The 19,918-nt window shown below is 37.0% G+C and overlaps 2 protein-coding genes across 4 annotated transcripts in view; one reads left to right on the plus strand and one right to left on the minus strand.

Moving 5' to 3' along the window:
• Window positions 1-229: 229 nt before the first annotated feature.
• TSPAN19 (tetraspanin 19) lies at window positions 230-11,708 on the minus strand. Its single transcript, XM_087767175.1, has 9 exons — window positions 11,590-11,708; window positions 9,508-9,600; window positions 9,339-9,411; window positions 8,137-8,267; window positions 6,777-6,851; window positions 4,845-4,955; window positions 3,029-3,172; window positions 1,609-1,692; window positions 230-497 (listed from the first exon to the last, which is right to left on the minus strand). The coding sequence occupies exons 2-9, from the start codon at window positions 9,571-9,573 to the stop codon at window positions 423-425; spliced, it is 759 nt and encodes a 252-aa protein (XP_087623301.1). The 5' UTR covers window positions 9,574-9,600; window positions 11,590-11,708; the 3' UTR covers window positions 230-422.
• Window positions 11,709-12,704: 996 nt separating this feature from the next.
• The window catches only part of LRRIQ1 (leucine rich repeats and IQ motif containing 1), a 115,149-nt gene continuing 107,935 nt past the window's right edge, over window positions 12,705-19,918 (plus strand). For all 3 annotated transcript variants that reach the window (XM_087765510.1, XM_087765511.1, XM_087765512.1), the window contains exons 1-6: window positions 12,705-13,097; window positions 13,974-14,136; window positions 15,353-15,464; window positions 16,483-16,577; window positions 17,760-17,865; window positions 18,524-18,753. In XM_087765510.1, coding sequence (XP_087621636.1) covers window positions 14,008-14,136; window positions 15,353-15,464; window positions 16,483-16,577; window positions 17,760-17,865; window positions 18,524-18,753 — 672 coding nt within the window. In that variant the 5' untranslated portion in view covers window positions 12,705-13,097; window positions 13,974-14,007. The remainder of the gene's footprint in view (window positions 13,098-13,973; window positions 14,137-15,352; window positions 15,465-16,482; window positions 16,578-17,759; window positions 17,866-18,523; window positions 18,754-19,918) is intronic.

The following is a 19,918-nucleotide window of genomic DNA, read 5'->3' on the forward strand; positions in this document are numbered from 1 at the left end:
AGAGAAGGACTAGAAGGAAAGGTAAAGGTTGAAAGAAGTATTAGCAAGGTTTCGTAAATGTGTTTCTCGACTGAACCTGATAAAGGGTTCCTTCTGTTTCAAAGTGTGGTATACTATACAGTACTATCTAGAACACACTGAAAAAGTTGCTCCAGAAACTCAGGAAACTAATATTCAGCTTATCAGGAACTTTTATTAACCAGCTAGTAAATGGCATAGTACTTCAGACTCTAACCCATGTAATTTTGTAGCATACTGCCATATCCATAGCCATGAACAATAAACAAACATCTTAAAGCCCAAGTGTTAATATCCTAGTGATTACAATATGTAGAGCCCGATCGAAATTTTAGTGGAAGTAATTTCGTTGACTGTCACAGGCACGGATCAGATAATTCTTGTACCGCAGCAATGCTCAGAGTTCATGATTCATTTGGCCAAATATTATTCCTTCTGATGTTTCTAAATAGCTGAACAGTCAGTGCGATCAAAAATATCTGAGAAAGGAAAAAAGGTGAGTTAAAAGGTGACTTCTTCACTGAAAGGATAGTCAGGCACTGGAACAGGCTGCCCAGGGAAGTGGTTGAGTCTCCATCCCTGGAGGTATTTAAAAGATGTGTAGATGTGGTGCTTAGGGACACGGTTTAGTGGTGGACTTGGCAGTGCTAGGTCTACGGTTGGATTTGATGATCTTAAAGGTCTTTTCCAACCCAAACAATTCTATGATTCTGTGGTTCTGTGATTCTATGATTCAGTTAAGTGTAAGTGTTTCAGTGTCCTATGAATCTTGGTCTTAATCTCTTGAATGGGGATAACAGCTCTTTCCCACCTGACAAGAAGGTGTCAACGATAGTACATTGAATATCATGAGACACTCACGTACTGCATTAGTGAGGATTAGGTGAGTATGAATAAGAAACATTTTCATTACTGAACTGGCCCACTCCATAGCCAGAATGTTTTTACTACATACCTCTATGGGAAGGTACTACATATTGAAGAGGTAAAATAGGTCATACTCTTAATTCTCTGAGTAAAAATGAACTTATCTCATTTTCAAACTCATGATTTTAGATATTATCAAAAATCTTTCTGCCTGCTTGATGGTACTCAACCTTCAGGGTGTCTGTGGAGTGAACAATCAAATCTTGTTGCCATTATGCATATGATTTTGTTTTGATATTGAAAGCTTTATTCTTTTTTACCAAAATTTTCTCATAGATATGTGGGGGGAGCGGTTTCATGATTTTGTGGTGTTTGATTTAGCATATTCATGGACTAGGTTCTGTACAAATAGAGGACAAAAGACAACTTTTGCTCCACAGATTTTACATTCTTTTTAACTGCTTCCTGTCCTTGCAATGCTGTTTGCTTTCACAAGTCAGGTCAAACATTTCATTCTACAAACTTTGGACACCAGCATCTGTGATGGTGCTTGAATATATGGAAGTCTGTTGGTAAACATTGCTTGATCTTACTTCTAATTAAAATTGATGGAAAGCCTTACAAAGTTTTGGAGAGCGTGCCAAAGCCAAATGGCACTGAATTGATTTTTACCCCCAGCAGAATATCAATATTTTGTGATTTTTTGCTTAAAAGTACTCTTACCTGTGTAATTAGCAGGCTGATAGTAATTGCAGTTAAGATCAAAACATTGTTTTCAAACCATGTATTGAAATATTCTTCACAACCCTAAGCAAGTACAGATTAACAGATTTCAAGAAAAATCATTTCAACTTTTGAATTCATATTGCATCTTTAGAAGAACAAACTTCTAAAATGTATAGAATAGAACTTTCTGCATGTTATGATGGGTACTGATATTTACTTGCCAGAAACCAAATACATCAGTAATGTGTACTGCAGAGAGTTAGCTATAAAATTTTAAAAATTAGCTGAACTAAACAGATTGGTCGCAAGTAAATCTGATATTTTTGTATGGAAATGTTCCAGAGCTTGTGACTTAATCAAAAGGGAATTTGCTTTTGTGTGAGTATAACTGAGAGATGATCTTAGAAGTAAATGCTTGAAAGAATATTTTCAAATTTTCACTGATTCTCATACATTATGCATCCTGAAATGATGTGCATATTTTCCAGATTACAGTCTATTCTTATTATATTGCTTTTTAAAAGAAATCATAAATTATTACATAGCTTAAAATAGCTATAAATATAATAAAACATATAAATAAATGCTTTCTATATTTTGAAGTGATGTTTTAGTAATGACAAGGGTTTGTAGAAACAGGGAACAATTCCAAACCAATGAGTGGAGGAAGACAATACCAGATGCTATTTGACAACATCCCTTCTATTATTTACTGTCCTGTATTGTCAAGAAACAACCTTTGCCCAATGAATTTTTGTTCTCATTGGATAGTCCTATTAACACTGGAGGGTTTACAGAAGAGCATAATATGTATCGCTTTGCTCCAGTTTTCTGTTATCAGCTGATGATATCTGATGGTCCTATGCACACTGGTCCCTTGATGTTAAGACATGTAAATGCTAACATGAACTGCTCTCGGGAAACACATCTCATATCCATGCCTTGCTCATTCCTCTTGTCCTGTAAAGTATTGAAGATGCTATGGAAACAGATAATACAAACAGGTGGAGACGTTGCTGACATTCTGTAAGTAATGAATAGTAACTACTGGTGGAAAATGTACCGTATACTTTTTATGTACTGTCACTTTCCATTGTCATCATTGATTTGCATATCATGGATTTTTGAATGCCAAGATGCTTACTACTTCTTAAACCACACTTAATGTCCCTGTGATATTGATCTGCGATATTTACAACTCCTGTTTTCATGAAATATCCTTAATTTAGAACTGCCTACATGACTGACACCTAATGAGTAAAAGGTCACTTCAGAGTGACCAAAGACAAAATGAATATTATTAATACTTTGGCATTTGTAAGCCAAGTCTTGGTGGAAAACACGTTTTGCATATTTTTTCCAAAGACCATTTAGTGGCAAAAGTTACATTCTTCAAGAGATGTTTTTTATTTCTTACCATACTGTATGTTGAATCCCTTGGGACATCACAAAACCATTTCTTCAGACTAGATTTTATGCATGAACATGGGATCTGAGTACTATTGTCCTTGTTTTTATTCCTTTCCCACTGTGTGACATTGTATCTTCCACAGCATTCCATCTAGAATAGAAATCCTTTAACTTGTAACTCCACAGCACCTATAAGACTGTCACACTGAGGAATTTCCACTCCAACCAGTGCCAGTTATTCCAGTTTTTAGTTATTCCTTTGTCACTTCTAATGTCATATTTGCAAAAATTCTCCACTCTTAGCAAGAGATCTTTAGAAAGTCTCCCTATTCCAACTTGTGTTTTAGCAGCTATTGATCTCCTGTGAACACATAGCTCAAACTCAAAGCACAAAGCAAGTACTGTACCCTACTTAAATGGATTGTCAGATAGCTCTTCCCAATAATCTATTTCAAAACCAGTAACACAAAACCAAACCAAGCCATCAAACAGCTCGGAGAATGGAATTCTTGTTATGTAGGAAATTCAAGCAGTTTTTCACTCTGAATCAGGATGAAACTTCAGAAACAGTCGTTTTATTGTGGTTTGTTTTTTTTTTTTCTGTGTGGGATGAAAAGTCTGCCATATTTTGGCTTAAAGATATTGTAAAGAGCTGGAAGCGTGTAACACAAGACTTGGGGATGGCAGTTTTCATTCAAAAGTGTGATTATAGTTCCCCTTGGCAGATTTAACATAATTTTACCTGGCTTAGGTACCAACAGCAATTGGTGCCACAATTTAAACATGCCCACCAGAGCAAGTGGTGGGTAGGTAGCTTTGCTGAAATCTGTGCTCCCACAACAGTTCAATGAAACTGAGCTCAAGTATAGCAGCACATTGTCTAGCTGCACCGTTGACATAATGAGGTCACCATTAATCACTGGAGAAGTCATGAATGCAATGAGAGAAGACTGGATTTTCAAGGACCAGATTTTAAATATACATTACAAATGCATTTGTAATCTTGAGTCTAGACATACATGCTTTGTGAGTTATCTGGAATCACAAATTACCTTCAGCATTTGTCAAGAACAATAGAACTCACCTCTGCAAGGAGTCATACTAAGGGACTCACAGCTGGTCTATAGAAGCATATTAAACCATATTAAACTGTTAAGCTATAGTGTTTGTAATTAAAAGCTCATGATGCAGAATTAATTTGAAGGGCCACTGGTCAAAACCATTGCTAACAACTTCCAAAATAATTAATCCCATACAAATGCTTTAAAGGACTTTTCTGAAAAAGGAAACAAATTACACGCTGCCAGGCCACAAAAATTATTATGATTAATAATTAAGTATGGGTGCTGAAAGTATTGATCTGCAAGCTCATTTGAGGCTTTAAGCATCATTTCTGAGAAAGTCTCAGTGCAATACCTATTCAAAGGCTCTCACAGTAGGAGCTCTGCTTTGACCTCATAGCAGCTCTGCTTGTCCATGGTTCAGGTCAGTCTTGAGACCTAAGCAGATCAAGGGTTTTATGATATCTATCACTGCTGAAGATATTAGGAAACCCATCGTTTTTTGCAGCTGCAGTAAACTTCAGTGACCAGAACTGTCTGCACCTACATACATTGACAAGTCCTTCAAAAGCCTAATCTCATCCATAACAATCCATATAATAGCAAGGAATCTGCCCACTCACATCAGATATTAGCAGCAGATCTTGAAAAATTAATCCTTTACTAAAGGAGTTGTTTTTTAAACTAAGTTGTGATCGGTATAAACGTTTTTTTGGTTGATGCAGTATTTTGCTGGTGATATTTTGTGGGTTTTTTTCTTACATTGTGCTGTACAGCATTCAGAATGTTCCACACAGGTTCCTGCTCAGCCAGACTCTCATTCCCGTATTCAGAAATAACTTCATCAATTCTGTTGTTCCATTGATTGTGGACCTGTTCATAAATATTTATAGCATTTAGTATATGCATATTGATGGGTGTGGATGGATAGTACAACCCTTGATCTTTTATTGATACTCAACTTTCTTCAAGGGTTACTTGCAAGAAGCAGCATTCTAATCAATTTGCCGAATATGATCTAAGACATGTCATAGCCATTGCACTAATGGGAAAGTTGAAAGCAAAAGGGGAAGATAAATGAAGTGACCCAAATCACATACGTAGCACAGTCAGACACAAGGTGATTAGCCCAAATGGAGCCAGAAGAGCCGGGGAACATAGTTTAGATGCACCTGATCTGTCCTACCTCTCATACTCGTTTTTAATAAGCACAGCACCATATAATAATAAGCACAAAACCAAAATTGATTCTACAGCTAATGTGATAAAAACTTGTGTGAGCACCATACAATCTGGCCAGGACATGTATTGCTTTGGGCTAGGGGAGTTAGCAGCTCATGTTGGCCCTAGTGTACGCATCTTTGTAGAGACTGTTAAAATACACCTTCAGCAGTAATTGAAGTGGACAAGCTGATCACACAGACTGTGATTATAGAGAGTGTAGCAGGGAATACATGCAGAGGAGAACTCCTAGGCCACTAAAAGGTTTCATTACTAAACAAGAAAAAAATGAGGCTTCTCCAACTCATTCCCTTTGCTACAGCCATCCTAAAAACAAAATTCAAAAGCTGGCACAGTGAATGATGATGTTACCATAATTTATTATACTTCAGCAACACTTAATTAAGGTTGAGATCAAGTGCAATTACAGCTGATATAAAATAAATTTAACTGCAATCTTTCAACCAATTTTCCTAGCACAAATAGCTGACTCCAGAATGCATCATTCCTGACAGTTCAAATCTTTCAATATGCAAAACCATCATATAAAACAGGGAGGACTCCATCATTATAAATTAACATTTAATGAAGAAATCTTGATGATACAGGTTCACTTTGATGGAGTAAAACTAATTTATTTGTGGTGTACCCTGCCAGAACAGCAGCAGGATTTGGAGAACTGTATGAACCTTATGAGACCAGTATCATGGGAGGTTTTCTCAAACCATAGATTTTGGAATTATGGAATAGGGCGGCAGCCAGACCAGTATGGATTCAGTACAGCTTACATTCCATATAATACTGTGAGGAGTGCTCAAGCTATTGCAGTTGCTATATGTAGAAAAATAAATGACTGAATCAAGTCTCAAAGCAGTAGAGTTACTAGCGACAACAGCTATGTTGGTATTTATTGTTGCTTCCTGTTGTTAAAAGCAAAGATACATATTCCTTACATTAGGTCTCTACTTGGACCTAAAATACAGGCTCAAACAATAAAATTAGTAATTCATTAGCATACTTTGCATGCCATAATACCAATGACTCCTACTATCAGCTGCACAGTGGACTACTCTTATTACCTGCTAGCAGACACAGGTTAGCATCTAATGCTTTCTTTGACCTCTGCTGATGTCCAGGAAAGAGGGGACTTTCTGGGTCATCCCTCAAAAAGGAATAAAGCTGTCCCTTACACTGTTGATTCAACATTCTTGAACAGGAAGAGTATGTTTTGTTGCAGAGGAGAAACTAGAAATATACTTCCATGCACTCTCCTTTACAACCATTGAACCATGCTGAATTCCTCAAATTAAGTTTTCCACATCTTCTGCTATACCTGGTGAACATGTAGAATACTCAAGTTCAGATAAATGGTGATACACCATACAATGAGAACTGACTAGTAGATTTTTTTTTACATAATTGCAAGAAACTATTTTGAAATTATCTGTAGTCTTACATAACTTATTTACGTACCTCTTCTTTCTTCATGAATATCAGCACCAATATTGCCATCTGAGCAACAAACACCAGGATCTGAAAACTCATATACTGAAAAAAAAAACCAATTCTGTATAAACATAAGATTGAACAAGTGAACAATGCAATAAAAAATTCCAGAAGCTCATGTATAGTCTTTCATGACTATTATTATAGTCATTCCAACAAAAATAAGAAATATGTTTTCCTGGAAGCCCTCAGAAAGTGACATCATAGTCTAAGAGGCAGGCTTCAGGCAAAGCACAACTCACTGTTGTGGGCTTAAAGACAAAGCCATAACTTTCTTGGAAGTGGAGAACAAAAGCTGTTGTTAAGCAGCTGTGCTCCACTGAAGAAATCTCTTATTTCCTTATTACCTACTTGAATTATCATGGTACCTAAGTCTCATGCCTATTCAAGGACTCCTTGGAGTTGTAAGACACACAAACAAATAGTTTTCAGTGAGACCAAATTTTCACCCACAGTATTTAGATAGTGTGATATTAGATACTTCCATGGAAGTTGGAAATAAGACACTTCTTTCTCTTTCATCATCTAATAAATTACGAGGCAAACACTACATGCCTAGGGCAGTAGCAGGAAGGAAGGAAGGAAGAACAAGATTCCTGGTTATAGCACCTGGGCTCCTCTCACTCCTGTGCCAGTTAATATTTGTAGTGCCTAACAAATGAATCAGTAGAACAGTTCTCTGCTTCAGCCTTCACATAGTCTAAAGGAGATCGCTCAAAAAGGGTGACAATAAACAAAAGACAAAGGAAAAAATGTAATCAAAATTATCATAAGAATATATAGCTACAGTTAAATTTTTCAGAATTCAAAGTGTTCTTCCCTTAAAAAGCAGGAATGGTATATAAATATGGAGTATCCAGGTAGGTCTACATAGGTAACAGCTTTTTAACCATACCCTCCGTTTCGATATTGTCACCATACTGTAGCTACTTGTGCCTTCAGCCTGCAACATTTTGTGGCAGGCTTTTCGTTATCTCTTCAGCACATACTAAGCATGTGAGCACATACTGAGAGACAGTTACTCTGTACAATTTCAATACTAAATTAATTTTAAAACCTCTAAGTTAATAAATAGAGTGGTTAAAATCTTTGCTGCATCCAACTGCAAGTGTTTTGTCATTGAAAACATTCATGCAGCGATATGGAAGGAACTTCAGTTTTGTTCAGATTTCATTTGAGCCAGGATGTTATCTAAAAATACCTTTCTATCAGCAGATTTGTTAAGCACTGCATGTGGAAATCACAACATCAAGACAGGATCACAGTTTTCATGTACACAAAACTCCTTTTCATTTTATGAGAAAGCTGGAGTCTGATTTACACTTACTGTAAGTAGTAGACATTTGATTTCCTTAACACTTCCAAGGAATCCCACGGCTGATGCAAAAGTAATAACAGATCCAATTCCAAGTAACATGGAAGAAAAATATGCCACCAGCTGGTTCGCACCTGAAGAAACTGTAACACAGTGCATTCATACTGACACTTGTCTTTTTTTTTTTTTGAGACTTCCACTTAAAGAACTTATTCCAGAAAAACAATTAAACCTTTGCAATGCCATTATTGAAAGGATGGAAGTAGTACAATGATAAAAGGGTATTATTATTACTTTTTCTATCTACAGTCACAGAAAGAAAAAGATATATTTTCATAAATTCAGAGGATGGTAACAACATATGCGATGTAAACATAACATACCCAATTGAACAATGTGAACCACTCACAATGAAATCAGAGTACAATTACAAGTTTACAGAATTTTCATTTGCAAAAAATTAGTAGCACATGTACAAATCCTATATGGACATAGATATAGTTCTCATTAAATCGAGACTGAGATTAAATACCATCCTCCCTTTTCGTGACTGGCCACCTTCCCTTTTCCACTTTACCCATTTTTGCATAGATATGGAAAGTAGCAGGGGTTTTCATTACTTCCATCTCAAATGCTTCATCCCAGAATTACTGTATTGGATGATTCTCATCCCACTAGTTGGGAACTGATGCTCCTTGGTGCAGCCAAGGCAGACAACTCTTTAAGAGCACAGATGTTGTTATGTGACCCTAAACTTACTTCTTTCTGAAACAATTTGATAGACACTCTGGGAAAAGGTAATATCAATATGGAGAGGCCCAAGCTCCAACTTGTGTTCATTCCACCCAAATATCCACCAAAAGGATCTATAACCTTGTCAATTGCAGGCCAAATGCAGTCTGGTAAATGATATAAAGAAAAGATCAATAGAGATTATTTATATTTCAGTGATTCATCTATAAGCTGTACATCAAGAGAAATAAATAAATTGTATAAATTATAATAATCTACAAATTGTAGATATACTGGTATATATTTTCCCCTATTTTGATAATCATACCGTCTAATGATGGAAAATATACACAACAGAAAAAAATAACCTATGCATTTCAATCCAATACTGCCACCTTGTGAAAAAAAATGATTCTATAGCTGTTTCTGTTAATTTATCTTGCAATCATTTGAAACAACAGAAAAATTCTTTTTATACTCACACAACACACTGAATAAATGGTTTCTGTCAAAGAAAAGCCACAAGCCAAATGTCAAAAGCATAAGGCCCAGAGCCTGGAAAAAAAAAGGAGAATTATTGTTTTAATTCAAAACATTTTTTAAAAATTAATTTGAAGCTTCTAAATAAGAAAAAGAAAACAGAACTTTTACCAAGAAAATTCCATTGAAGACATTTAAGTAGTATTTCTGTATCGATATTTTATCTCTTATTTTCATTCTTCGGTTTTCAGTTTTGAATCACAGCTGAAAATATAATCATATAGTTCAATATGAAACAGATATAACTAAGGCTATCAATTACAACGGGATTTATTTTCTTCAGATAATGTTTTATAAATTTAAACAGTCACCTGATACATTGAACAAAAAATAGTGGCAACAGCAAAAGCATCAAGATGGTGTCTGGTCTCAGTTGCCTCTAATGTTATATTGTACACATGTATTCATTTTTTTTAGCTTTTTTTTGTTAACTACTAAAGACATTTGGAGGCAGCATGTATGTAGGAAGATTTATATTGCAGAGATGGCAAGAGTTACATAGCCTGGCATACACTTGTCCTTATATTCTTCAATACACTTAGTTTACTAATTACTAAGGATACCAGCTGAAATGAAGAGGGATTACCACAGTAAAGATATAAGCCCTCCTTTGTCTACACAACCTGATTAAATTTTTATTGAAAATAGCAGATACAACCTAATGATTTCAGTGCGACCCAGCACAACAGTTCTGGCAAAGCCATGAGAGCTGTCAAATGGTGCTACCAGCTGTCTTGTACTAAACTCTGGAGTACGCTTTACACTTTTGAAGTGAATCTCTCAGTTAACCCCACTTAGTTTTTTCCTCCATTTTTTGTTGCGGAATGTAACAGGATGTGAAAAGTTGAATTCCTTTCAAATGAAACTAAATCAAGAGATGCGCTTCATCGGTCATCAACAGCAAGTGGCACTCAGTCAATGGAAGGGCAAGCAGAGACTCTGCCCATAGCAACTGCCCATGAAATACACACAAGGTGTGCATTAGAACCTGAGTACCAATTGTATCGCCCTTGCAAACCCTTGCAAACCCCAACAGAACTACAGTGAAGTCACATGAGTATTCACATCTTGAGTGTAGTTTAGCATATTTCATCAGGAAAGACCCCTAGCACTGTAAACTCTCTCATGAAAGACTTATTTTTTATATATCATTATTGTCATTATTGGATACTGTATCTTATGGGCCTATGAAGATTTTTGCACGGAGTGAAACTCACACATTTGTCCCCCACCTCATGTTCCCTTTCACCTGTCTTGCCTCTTCTGTAAACATACTCTGGCACTGTGGTCTGCCTGGCTTTGTGGTACAAGCTGAAAGGAGTTCAAGAGCACTGTCAGAAGACGGTTTCTGCAACGGCAGCCGACTGCAGCTGTCCTACGCGTCTCATGCGTAAAGCAGGCAGGCACACAAATATGCACAGACGCAGGAACATAACCAGCATAGCCACATTCTTCAGAAAGTATTTTCTAATGCAAAGGGATTTGTTTGAAAGGAATTGTTCTTGACTTCTGTTGGAATTACTACAGATTGATTACAATAAAAAGTTATGTCTTCTGTTATTTGTAAAACAGAAAAAAAATTACAAAGATGAAGCTTCTGCAGTCAAAAATTATCTTGCGTTAACAAGTTATTTTACATACAAAACGTTACATATGTATCAAATTTGTTGATTACAAGAAAAGACTCAGCAAACACGAGCTTTGCCTGCCCTGTCAAGATCCTCATTGCCTGGATTATAAAACTTCTGTTGCTGAATCGCAGAATGAAGAAAGCTATAAGCTTCTCAAACTAGCTCTGCAGTGGATTTGGGTCAATAATGCACCATGTAAAGTTATGGACTGTATTAGATAACTGGTTTTGCACTTTCCCTGAGGAAGATCCACTACTTTTAAGAATTAAACAACTTCATCAGAATTTTCAAAACCAGAATGTATTAAAACATGGGTGCAATGCATTGTTCTAGTGAAAAACCCTGAATGGTTACATATTTCACTTGAAAACTGACATCTGCAATAGTTCTGTTGTAATAACTATGCAGTTTCAATGCTTTATTTTTAGCCATTTTAATAATACTTGTCTTGAATTATTTATCTGAAAAATAGAAATATCATCTTTACAAAATTATGTGCATTTTACATGACATTGTTACTTAACAAGAAAATCCTTACCAGCTCTGAATATTTCCATCCTACCTTAAAGAGCACAGTCTCATAATGATATGTTTCTTCCTGAAGTCCAACTTAACCACATCCTTACAACAGTTTTCTTCTGTTGATCGGCCCTGACTTCCTGGTTACAGGCGACAGGCCTACAGAAACGTCTTTTTATTGGCAAAGTTGTTTGCTAAATGCATGACACGGTGCCTGTGGTCTTCAGTCACCATGATCACAGTGTAACTCGCATTACAAAACAAGTGTCAAGGGCACATTCAACTCAGTGCTTGAAGACTTGACCACATTGAAAAGTTCACTGGTTACATGATTCTGTAAAGTACGAGATGTTGCAGGGTGGATTTCAAATGGATGAGTTTCCATTGCTTTAAGATTTAAATGTCTTACTCATCCATAACACTGGCGAGAAAATGGTAAACGGTTGCCCTTGAATCCAGTATTTTACGGTTAACATCCATAAGTCTTTCAGAAAGGTACTCAGTTTACTTTAAAGATGGTAGGACATGGGAAGAAACTCTAATATCCTTGGCAGACCCTTACCATTGCTCACAAAAGGGCTTGTTTCTATGTAAAACCTGTCTTTACCTTTCAGTTCTTATTTTTCTATTATGCCTGTCTTTGCACCTTGGTATTCCTAATTAGATTTTAGGGAGAGATGCATTCCTTATAAACACCGTTACACACCAAAATTATATAGTCTGCACCGTCCCTGCCCTGTATCACTTTTGCTAGTCTGAATTGTGTGGAGTGTTTAATTCTCCAACTGGACATTTTCTCCAGCTCTCAAATAATTTGTATGTGCCATTCTCTGATCTTTTTTACTGAACTGTTATTTTTTGTTCCCCGCCCGCAGCACAGGCAGCAGGTTGTGCCGAGCTGCTGGTCCCCCTGAAGCCCTCAGGCCTGGCCAGGCTGACCAGCCTGGAGCCCCCGGCCTCCTCGTGCCCCGCAGCTGCTGGCAGGCCGCTACCACCGCCCCCGGGTGCCTGCGGACTGCCGGCCTTTCCAAGCCACGACGGGGCCCCAAGGTGTGAAGGCAGATGGGATATCTGGCAGGTTTTCATTTTGCATGACTGGAGTTCTCTTGGCAACCAGCAAGTTTGCTTTTAATTTTTTTTTCCGAATAATTGCTGAACCAAATTTATTCTGAAAACAAGGTTTCAGTCCATTACTTAAAAAAACAAACCAAAACAAAAAAACCATGAAGAAAAGGGCTGCGAGGTGTTTCGTCCCACGCTGACGTTCGCGGTGCAGCCGCCTTCCGAGAGGCGCCGCCACCCGCCCCACCGGGCGCGAAACGCCAGCTCCTTGCGAAGTTTGGATCCTCCCGCTTGCCTTCCGAGCCGCGGCTGCCCGTTGCCGTGGTGACGCTCCCGGTTTAACAGCGCGGTGGCGGGGCTCTCGCTCTCCCCGCGGAGGGCCTGACCGAGGGCGGTTGGGGGCTGCGGAGTTTCAGGGCTGAGGGGCGGTCGGTCTCCGGAGGCGGCCAGGAAGGCGGGGGCTCCGGTTGGAGCTCGGCTGAACGAGAAGTGAGTAGCTACATGGAGTAGATCGCGGAGACCGGAGGGCTACGGGTGCCCTGAGGGGCGGACTACAGCTCCCAGCATGCAAATGGGCGGCTCCGCGGTCCTTCCGGGAAGTGGCCGTGGGTGGGCGGCCTCCCCGCCGCGATGCCTTCTGGGAGGTGTAGTTTCTGTTAGCGAGGAGCCGCTTCGCGCCTTCACGGGAGAGGTGCGCTCAGCGTATTGCTTCCCCTGCTCCGGGAGCCGGCGAGGGACGCGGAGCTGCTCGCTGCCTCTGACGGAGCGGGTCTGGGCTGCGTCCCGTGTCCCCTGAGTGGGCCTGGGGGTGAGGAGAGGGGTGCGGGTTGCGGAGGGAGGGGGAGGCGGCAAGGGACCCCTTCCCCTCCTGCCTGGATCCATCTACAAGCCTTGCGCTTCCGTGGGTTAGGACATTTCTCACCGCTTTCTCTGTATCATTACAACTTCATTGAGTGTTTGCTGGATTCTTAGTGTTATTTTGTAATTGTTATTATGCATTTATTGTTTAAAGTTGGGTTTTTTTTTTCTCTGAAGCTATTAGGGCTAGAAAAAAATCTCATGTAAAGCTTAGGTCATAGCACTGATACTGTGCACAAGGAGTAGAGAGCAGGAAGAGATTTTTAATATTCACTTTTAGTAACACTTGCAAAATTTAGAGGGATAGACTGTGCTGCTGGGATTCTCATCACAAACTAACGTTTTTCTTATTGATATGGAGCGAGGTGTTCAGAATAAATTTCTGCTGTTCCTTTTCATGTTTTAAGCCAACTGTTCAATAAATACATCTGAATAAAGTTATGTTAAATGAGGACCTTCTTTATTTTCGTTCATTCAGTGCTGAAAGTTAGTGTTTTCTTTGTGTAGCTTTGAAAGCAGATAAGACACTGTGGAAGATAGAATGTCAGAAGATATTGAAAGAATTGAAAAAGAAATAGAAACTGAATTAAGCAGAATCAGTGTTTCTTCCTTTGAAGCAGATGATCCTGACACAGAGGTATCAGATGAAGCTTTGAGTGACAGTGCGACAGTAAGTATTCAATGGGCTAACACTGCATATATTTCTGCTTGAAAGTAGTATGGACATTGGAAAGCCTATCTGATGAATGAACTTTTTCCTGACATACCTAACCTGAAGATTTCTTCTGAAAAGTAGTCTCAGTGGTATTGCTTCATGAAAAATATAACCTGCAATGGTGACAAGACAATAAAAGAGATGAATGTAAGCGTTGTGCTTAAGTGAGAAGGTCAGACTCATAGACAATGATTTGTTTTAGAATCCTCTGAAGCTGGAAGATTTTATTAAAGCTAATGAGGTAGATTAAATCTGGATGAATAAGCCAATGATTCTTCATTTAAATCTGTATTTAAATCTTACAAGAGACTGTCTTATGTTTGAAGCTTTCCTGATATAAATTTAACATAAATTCGAGCTTCAAGTCCTCTTTTTTGGATGACTTCTTATTTTGGGGAAACATTTTCCTCTGAAATCCAGTCAGTTATTTGGGTCCTTTTCAGTTATTTTAATCTCTCGGACTCATAGCAAAATGATTGGGCTGTAGGATATTAGGGTACATGATATTGGTCATATGTGACCTTGAATCATATGTTTAATGTGACATAAAGGTAGGCAAAGGTATCAGTGTTAATTATTTATGCACTCACATACTGAATGCCAGGAATGTTTACTGCAATTTACACGTCTGAGAGAAGGCAGTCAATCTTTCCAAATCCTTGCAGTAAAAGACAGTCTTTTGAATAGAAAGTATCTATGTAGTAAAGAAAGTTGAAGGGCCTGATTTACATGCACACTTTAAACATTGATAAATATAAAATTAATTTATTTTTGAAAGAGTTTGAACATTTTTAGGAAAAGCATCCTGTGCATCATAGGCATTTGTCTTAACCTTTTTCTTAATATTTTGGTTCAACACAATTATAAAGAAAATGTTAATTGAAACATGTTTCTGAAGATAATGGAAAATAAGTTACTAAAATGTATTCCAATCAAAATTTAATTAGAATGTAATTAAAAATGAGAATTATTAATTGTTCAGTGGGTAATAAGACAATGGGAAGAGTGTAGGAATTGGGAACAATTTTGGTAGCAATTGCTACTAAATCTCCATCAGTGTTTTATAGGTGAAGCCAAAATGAGTCTTTAATTTTGCATGTCCAGTATTTACCTCTGGTCGTGGCTGTGAGATGAAAATGTAGAATTTATGTCAAACATCATGTTTTTCTAGATTTCGGATGACTTGCCAGAATCAGTTCTCTCCTATTTAAGCTTTATGAAGAGCAGAAATCAAGATGCTGAAAAGCTTATACTGCAAGACTTAGAAGATGAAGAAACCACAAGTAAGCAGGGATCACAGTTAAAATATTTATGCACCTTGTATGCCAGTGGAAGTTAGACTAACAATCACCAGTAAAACAATGCAAACTTTTAAGTAGAGTAAGCAGTGAAACCTATTGCATCAGCTTCTGAATGCATGCTGAAAATCTCTAGGAATAAAATCATGCAATGCTGTCTTCTAGGATTAACATCTGAGTATGAATCGAATTTTTCTAAAAATTTTTCTATGCTAAAGCATAGACCAAGGAAAGTTGCAGGATCATTCTCTGAAACAGGACCTGGGCCAGACTCTTCATGAGAAACTAAAATTAAGTCACTAGGAGCTGAAGTTAAGAGTTCAGATACAATTGAACCCCATACGATATGTTTAAAGTCTGTCTTTAGAGATGCCCAAGCTAGCATTAAATGAAATGACCTTGTAATTGGGAACAATATTGCTGTGCCAGCTGTGTGACTGAAGCCATGCTCATAGTTTATATGCCAGAGAGCTAGCATTGTCTGTTCCATTCTAGTTTTCGTGTCGTCTTGGTTTTCATACTCATTTAGTGTAATGGTCTTTGTGAACAAAAGTTCAATATTGTCTATACGTTTTCATATTTGAGGAAAGTTTCTTTTTATCCTGTTTTTTTTGTCATGAACACTTACTCTTTGTCATTATTTTTGTAGTTCTTTGTCAGTTTTTGACCTATCTGATACAAGTTCACCTGTATTTTTCTACATAGAAAATGTTCTGCTGTGTTCTATGCCATGGAATTCTCTTTCATATTTGCTGTCACTGGATTCGTACAATATCATTATGTGTGTTCCAGTTACAAGTATTTGCTGCTTTTAATGTAGATAAATGACTCCCATATATATTTGAGTAAAATGGGTGTGTGTGTGTGTTAAGAAATTTAAAGGAAAAAAAATGCTTTATTTTAGCTTAAAGAAATATACTAGCTATGCAGTGTAGAGCAGAACTGAGTACTGGTAAGGGATTTTCTCTCTGTGTACTAAACTATATATTTATTTCTTCTTTAGGTAACGTTTATGGAGTAGTTTCTTGCCATGCTTCAGATGACTTGGCAGAATTGGCTTCTGAATATAATGAAGATCCAGAACAATTTAAAAAAAGGGTATTCTCTATTTAAACAATATTTATAGTGAACAAAATTCTATTAAGTAATCTAGATAACTTACACTTGCTTTGTTGGCCTCTTAAGGAGACCTATAGATGTGTTCAGTTTTCTTTCTGTCAGACTATCCATAAGGTGTTAGGATGAGTTTGTATATGCCATTCTTTAGAACTGGGACATACACTGTGTCTATAAGTTTTAAAATTCAGAATAAATTCTCTGTATCAGTAGTTGAGATGATGAGCACAAATTAAACAAAACTGACTAATCCTTTATTGCTAATTATTTGCAGAATATTATCTCAATATATGATAACCCTTTTCAAATTCTCTAATCTTTTATGATGATCAGGAGGATGTGCTACTATTAATCTTTCTCCTAATATATTCCATTATTTTATAAAAAATGTAAACATAATAGTGTCTGTAACTTTCAAAGACAAATCAAAAATTATGAACCTGGGTTCTTTTATATTTTCATAGGACTTGACTGAATAACTTGCTGAAGTTCTTCTTTCTTAAACATAAACCTTTATTTAATTTATCACTTTTAATTTGTCACCTGGCTTTTATTAGTAAGTACTTTTGCAAATGTGATTTTTTGTTCTTAGAAGACCATTGTTTAGAACAGCACAATTACTTTATGTGACTTCAGCTGCATTACAAATACTAATATATGGCCCAAGCATGTGATGAAGAGATGATAAATGAGCAGGAATAGATTACTTCTTGCCAATAAAGATCAATGAAAGAAATATAGCAAAACTTCATGCCCATAGCATTATTTTCAAATAGACTTAAAAATTTCCTCTGTAACTAGTTCTTCCCCTATGTGCATAACACTATTAATGCACAAATATAATGCTTAGTTCCACAGAAAATAAAACAAATCCTAAGTGCAAAACATTCATTTTTCCAAGTCAAAGTGTAAAATATATTAAAAAAAAACACATAGAAATATTATGTATTTTGGAAATACTCCAATATTTATTACTCTAGAAAAGAATATTTTGACTGATATGTTTGCGTTATTCAATGTCTAAGGATTCTAGTCAGTACTAAGTTTCGTATTATTGTGCTTGTCATATGATGAAAAGCTCATCCTTGTTCTGGAAGATTTTTATAATGTTCTGCTTTTAAATTTTGTTTCTTGTTTTTTAACGACAATATTAAACTATATTAGGTACTATTTGAAATTGAAAATGAAGACTTGCAGATTGCTACAACACCTAGTTATAATAGTCAGTCCACCAGTGATGAGGTGGTCACTGGTGACCATTTTCTTACAGGTAAGCAATGCATTAGTAATTTGGTTGAGTTGATCTTTAGCGTCATACCACTATTTCCTGCTTTTCTGTTTTCATGAGTATCATAACATTCTTTGTAAAGAATTACATGTTACAGTATACAATAGATTTTGATACTTCATGAATTGGACATATATCTCATTTCAGGATCACAAAATTATCCTAGTCTTTAATGTTTGATAGAAATTTGTTTCAAAAAATACTACCCAAAAATGCTTTAAATAATTATGAATACAAATGGAAGCCAGATTGGAGGCACTAAGCAGGTTGTGCTTTGGCCACAACTTCTTTTATTTTTTTTATAGTCACATTGGCTGGGAGTGTTTCCCTTCACCACAGCCTTTGCATGTTTTGGGGTGGAGTGCATCAGGTATAAAAACCCTGCTGATAGCCACAGAAGACACAGAAGTCAAAGTGTAATCTTGAAATATACATTGGTAGAATAAGCATGATTGTAGCAAGGTCAGTAAGTGTGTGTCATGATAATAACACATCTCTGATAGAAAAGACTTGCATTATAGTTCTGATTTCCTTGGGGATATATATTGCTGCTTGTCAATACTGTAAGACTGTTTAATGTTCCTCAATTCTTATTAGGAAATTAAATAAAAGGTTTGCTTGATTGATTACAAATTCATAGCTGACGTTGAAATGAGCATAACCCTTACTCATCGTGAAGCAGAAAAAAAGTGTAGACAAGAATTTGAGCAGTGGGAGAAAAGACAAAAGGAGCTTGAAGATGAGAAGAGGAAAAAGTGGAAAGCTGAGAGGGAAGCACAGGAAAAACAGAATGAAGAGGAACACGCAAGAAGGGTGCAGCATCTGGAGGAATTTGAGGCTGAAAGAATAAAGTTAGAGCTTCTTCATGAGGTAATTAATGATATTGAAGCCAATATGTTCCCATCTAGACTATCTGAATTCAAGATCTAATGTGAAAAAGAGAATACTATTCCAAATTGTACGACTGTCCTAAACTGTCTGCTTGTGATAACAAAGTGAGATGTAAGACATATTTAAGTACAATCCATTGGGGTTTATGCATTTACTGCTTTGATCAACAGTGAATGAATTTGCTATGCTAAATGTTAAATTACTCTTTAGGCTTTGCCCTTATTAAGTTTTTATAATATGACACCAGCCAAAGTACCAGAAATGAGAGTTGTGCTAAATTACTCACAAATAAAAAATGATCACTGTGCCTTAATAGAAAATACTTACTTTAGACCTCCCACCCCAATTTTACAGTTAGATGAAAAATCACAGGTGAAGTAATGTGAACCAAAATCATTCCATTCAGAAATGCTGGTGCTGTGCTTCATGTGGGTAAAAGTTACAATACTCCTTTTTCTTGTCTGTATCTAGGACACTGACTCAGGCTTAATCTACTGAGTTCTGTCACAACAGAACACAACAAAACGTGCTGACTGGTTGCATTCTCAGAGTGTCTAGCCGTGTTTTGCTGTAGAATATAGTGCATACTGAAGGATAAAATTGGATAACTCTCCACAAGGGAGCATAAGAATGTGAAAAAATATAACCCTCACACATTATACTTCTGGGGCCACAATATTTTATTATTTAGCCTAAATATTTATGGTTTGGGAGACACATTAAAACTATATATTCAGTTAACTAATTTGTAGCTTTCTGAAGAGTTAAGCATCTTGGTCCCAGCGAGGCAATTCAAGTCACCAAAATTAAGGAAGGGCTTAGTAAGTGAAAAGACCTTTGATCTCTGAAGGCCAGTTCAGTGTCTGAGATAGCCCCCTTTTCAACAGGCCACAAAATTGATTAGGCTTCCTCTGCTCTTTGATGTCATAAATAATTTTTTGGATGTAGAATGGCTGTCTTTCTTTAGAAAAGGTGGGGCATGTTCCCATTTGAACACTTTGGTAGTGCTGTTACTAGCACACTCTTTGTGGAAGTGAGAGATGGAGACTAATTTCCCCCATTACAGAAGGATCTAGACTTCTGGTCTCCTATTGTCTGAACAGCATGCTTCTGAACATGCATGAAAAGTAGTGCTTAGGTACCT

Source organism: Nipponia nippon, unplaced genomic scaffold (genome assembly GCF_047370975.1).
Source record: "Nipponia nippon isolate SJK-2023a ecotype South Korea unplaced genomic scaffold, ASM4737097v1 scaffold_3, whole genome shotgun sequence".
Lineage (NCBI taxonomy): Eukaryota > Metazoa > Chordata > Aves > Pelecaniformes > Threskiornithidae > Nipponia > Nipponia nippon.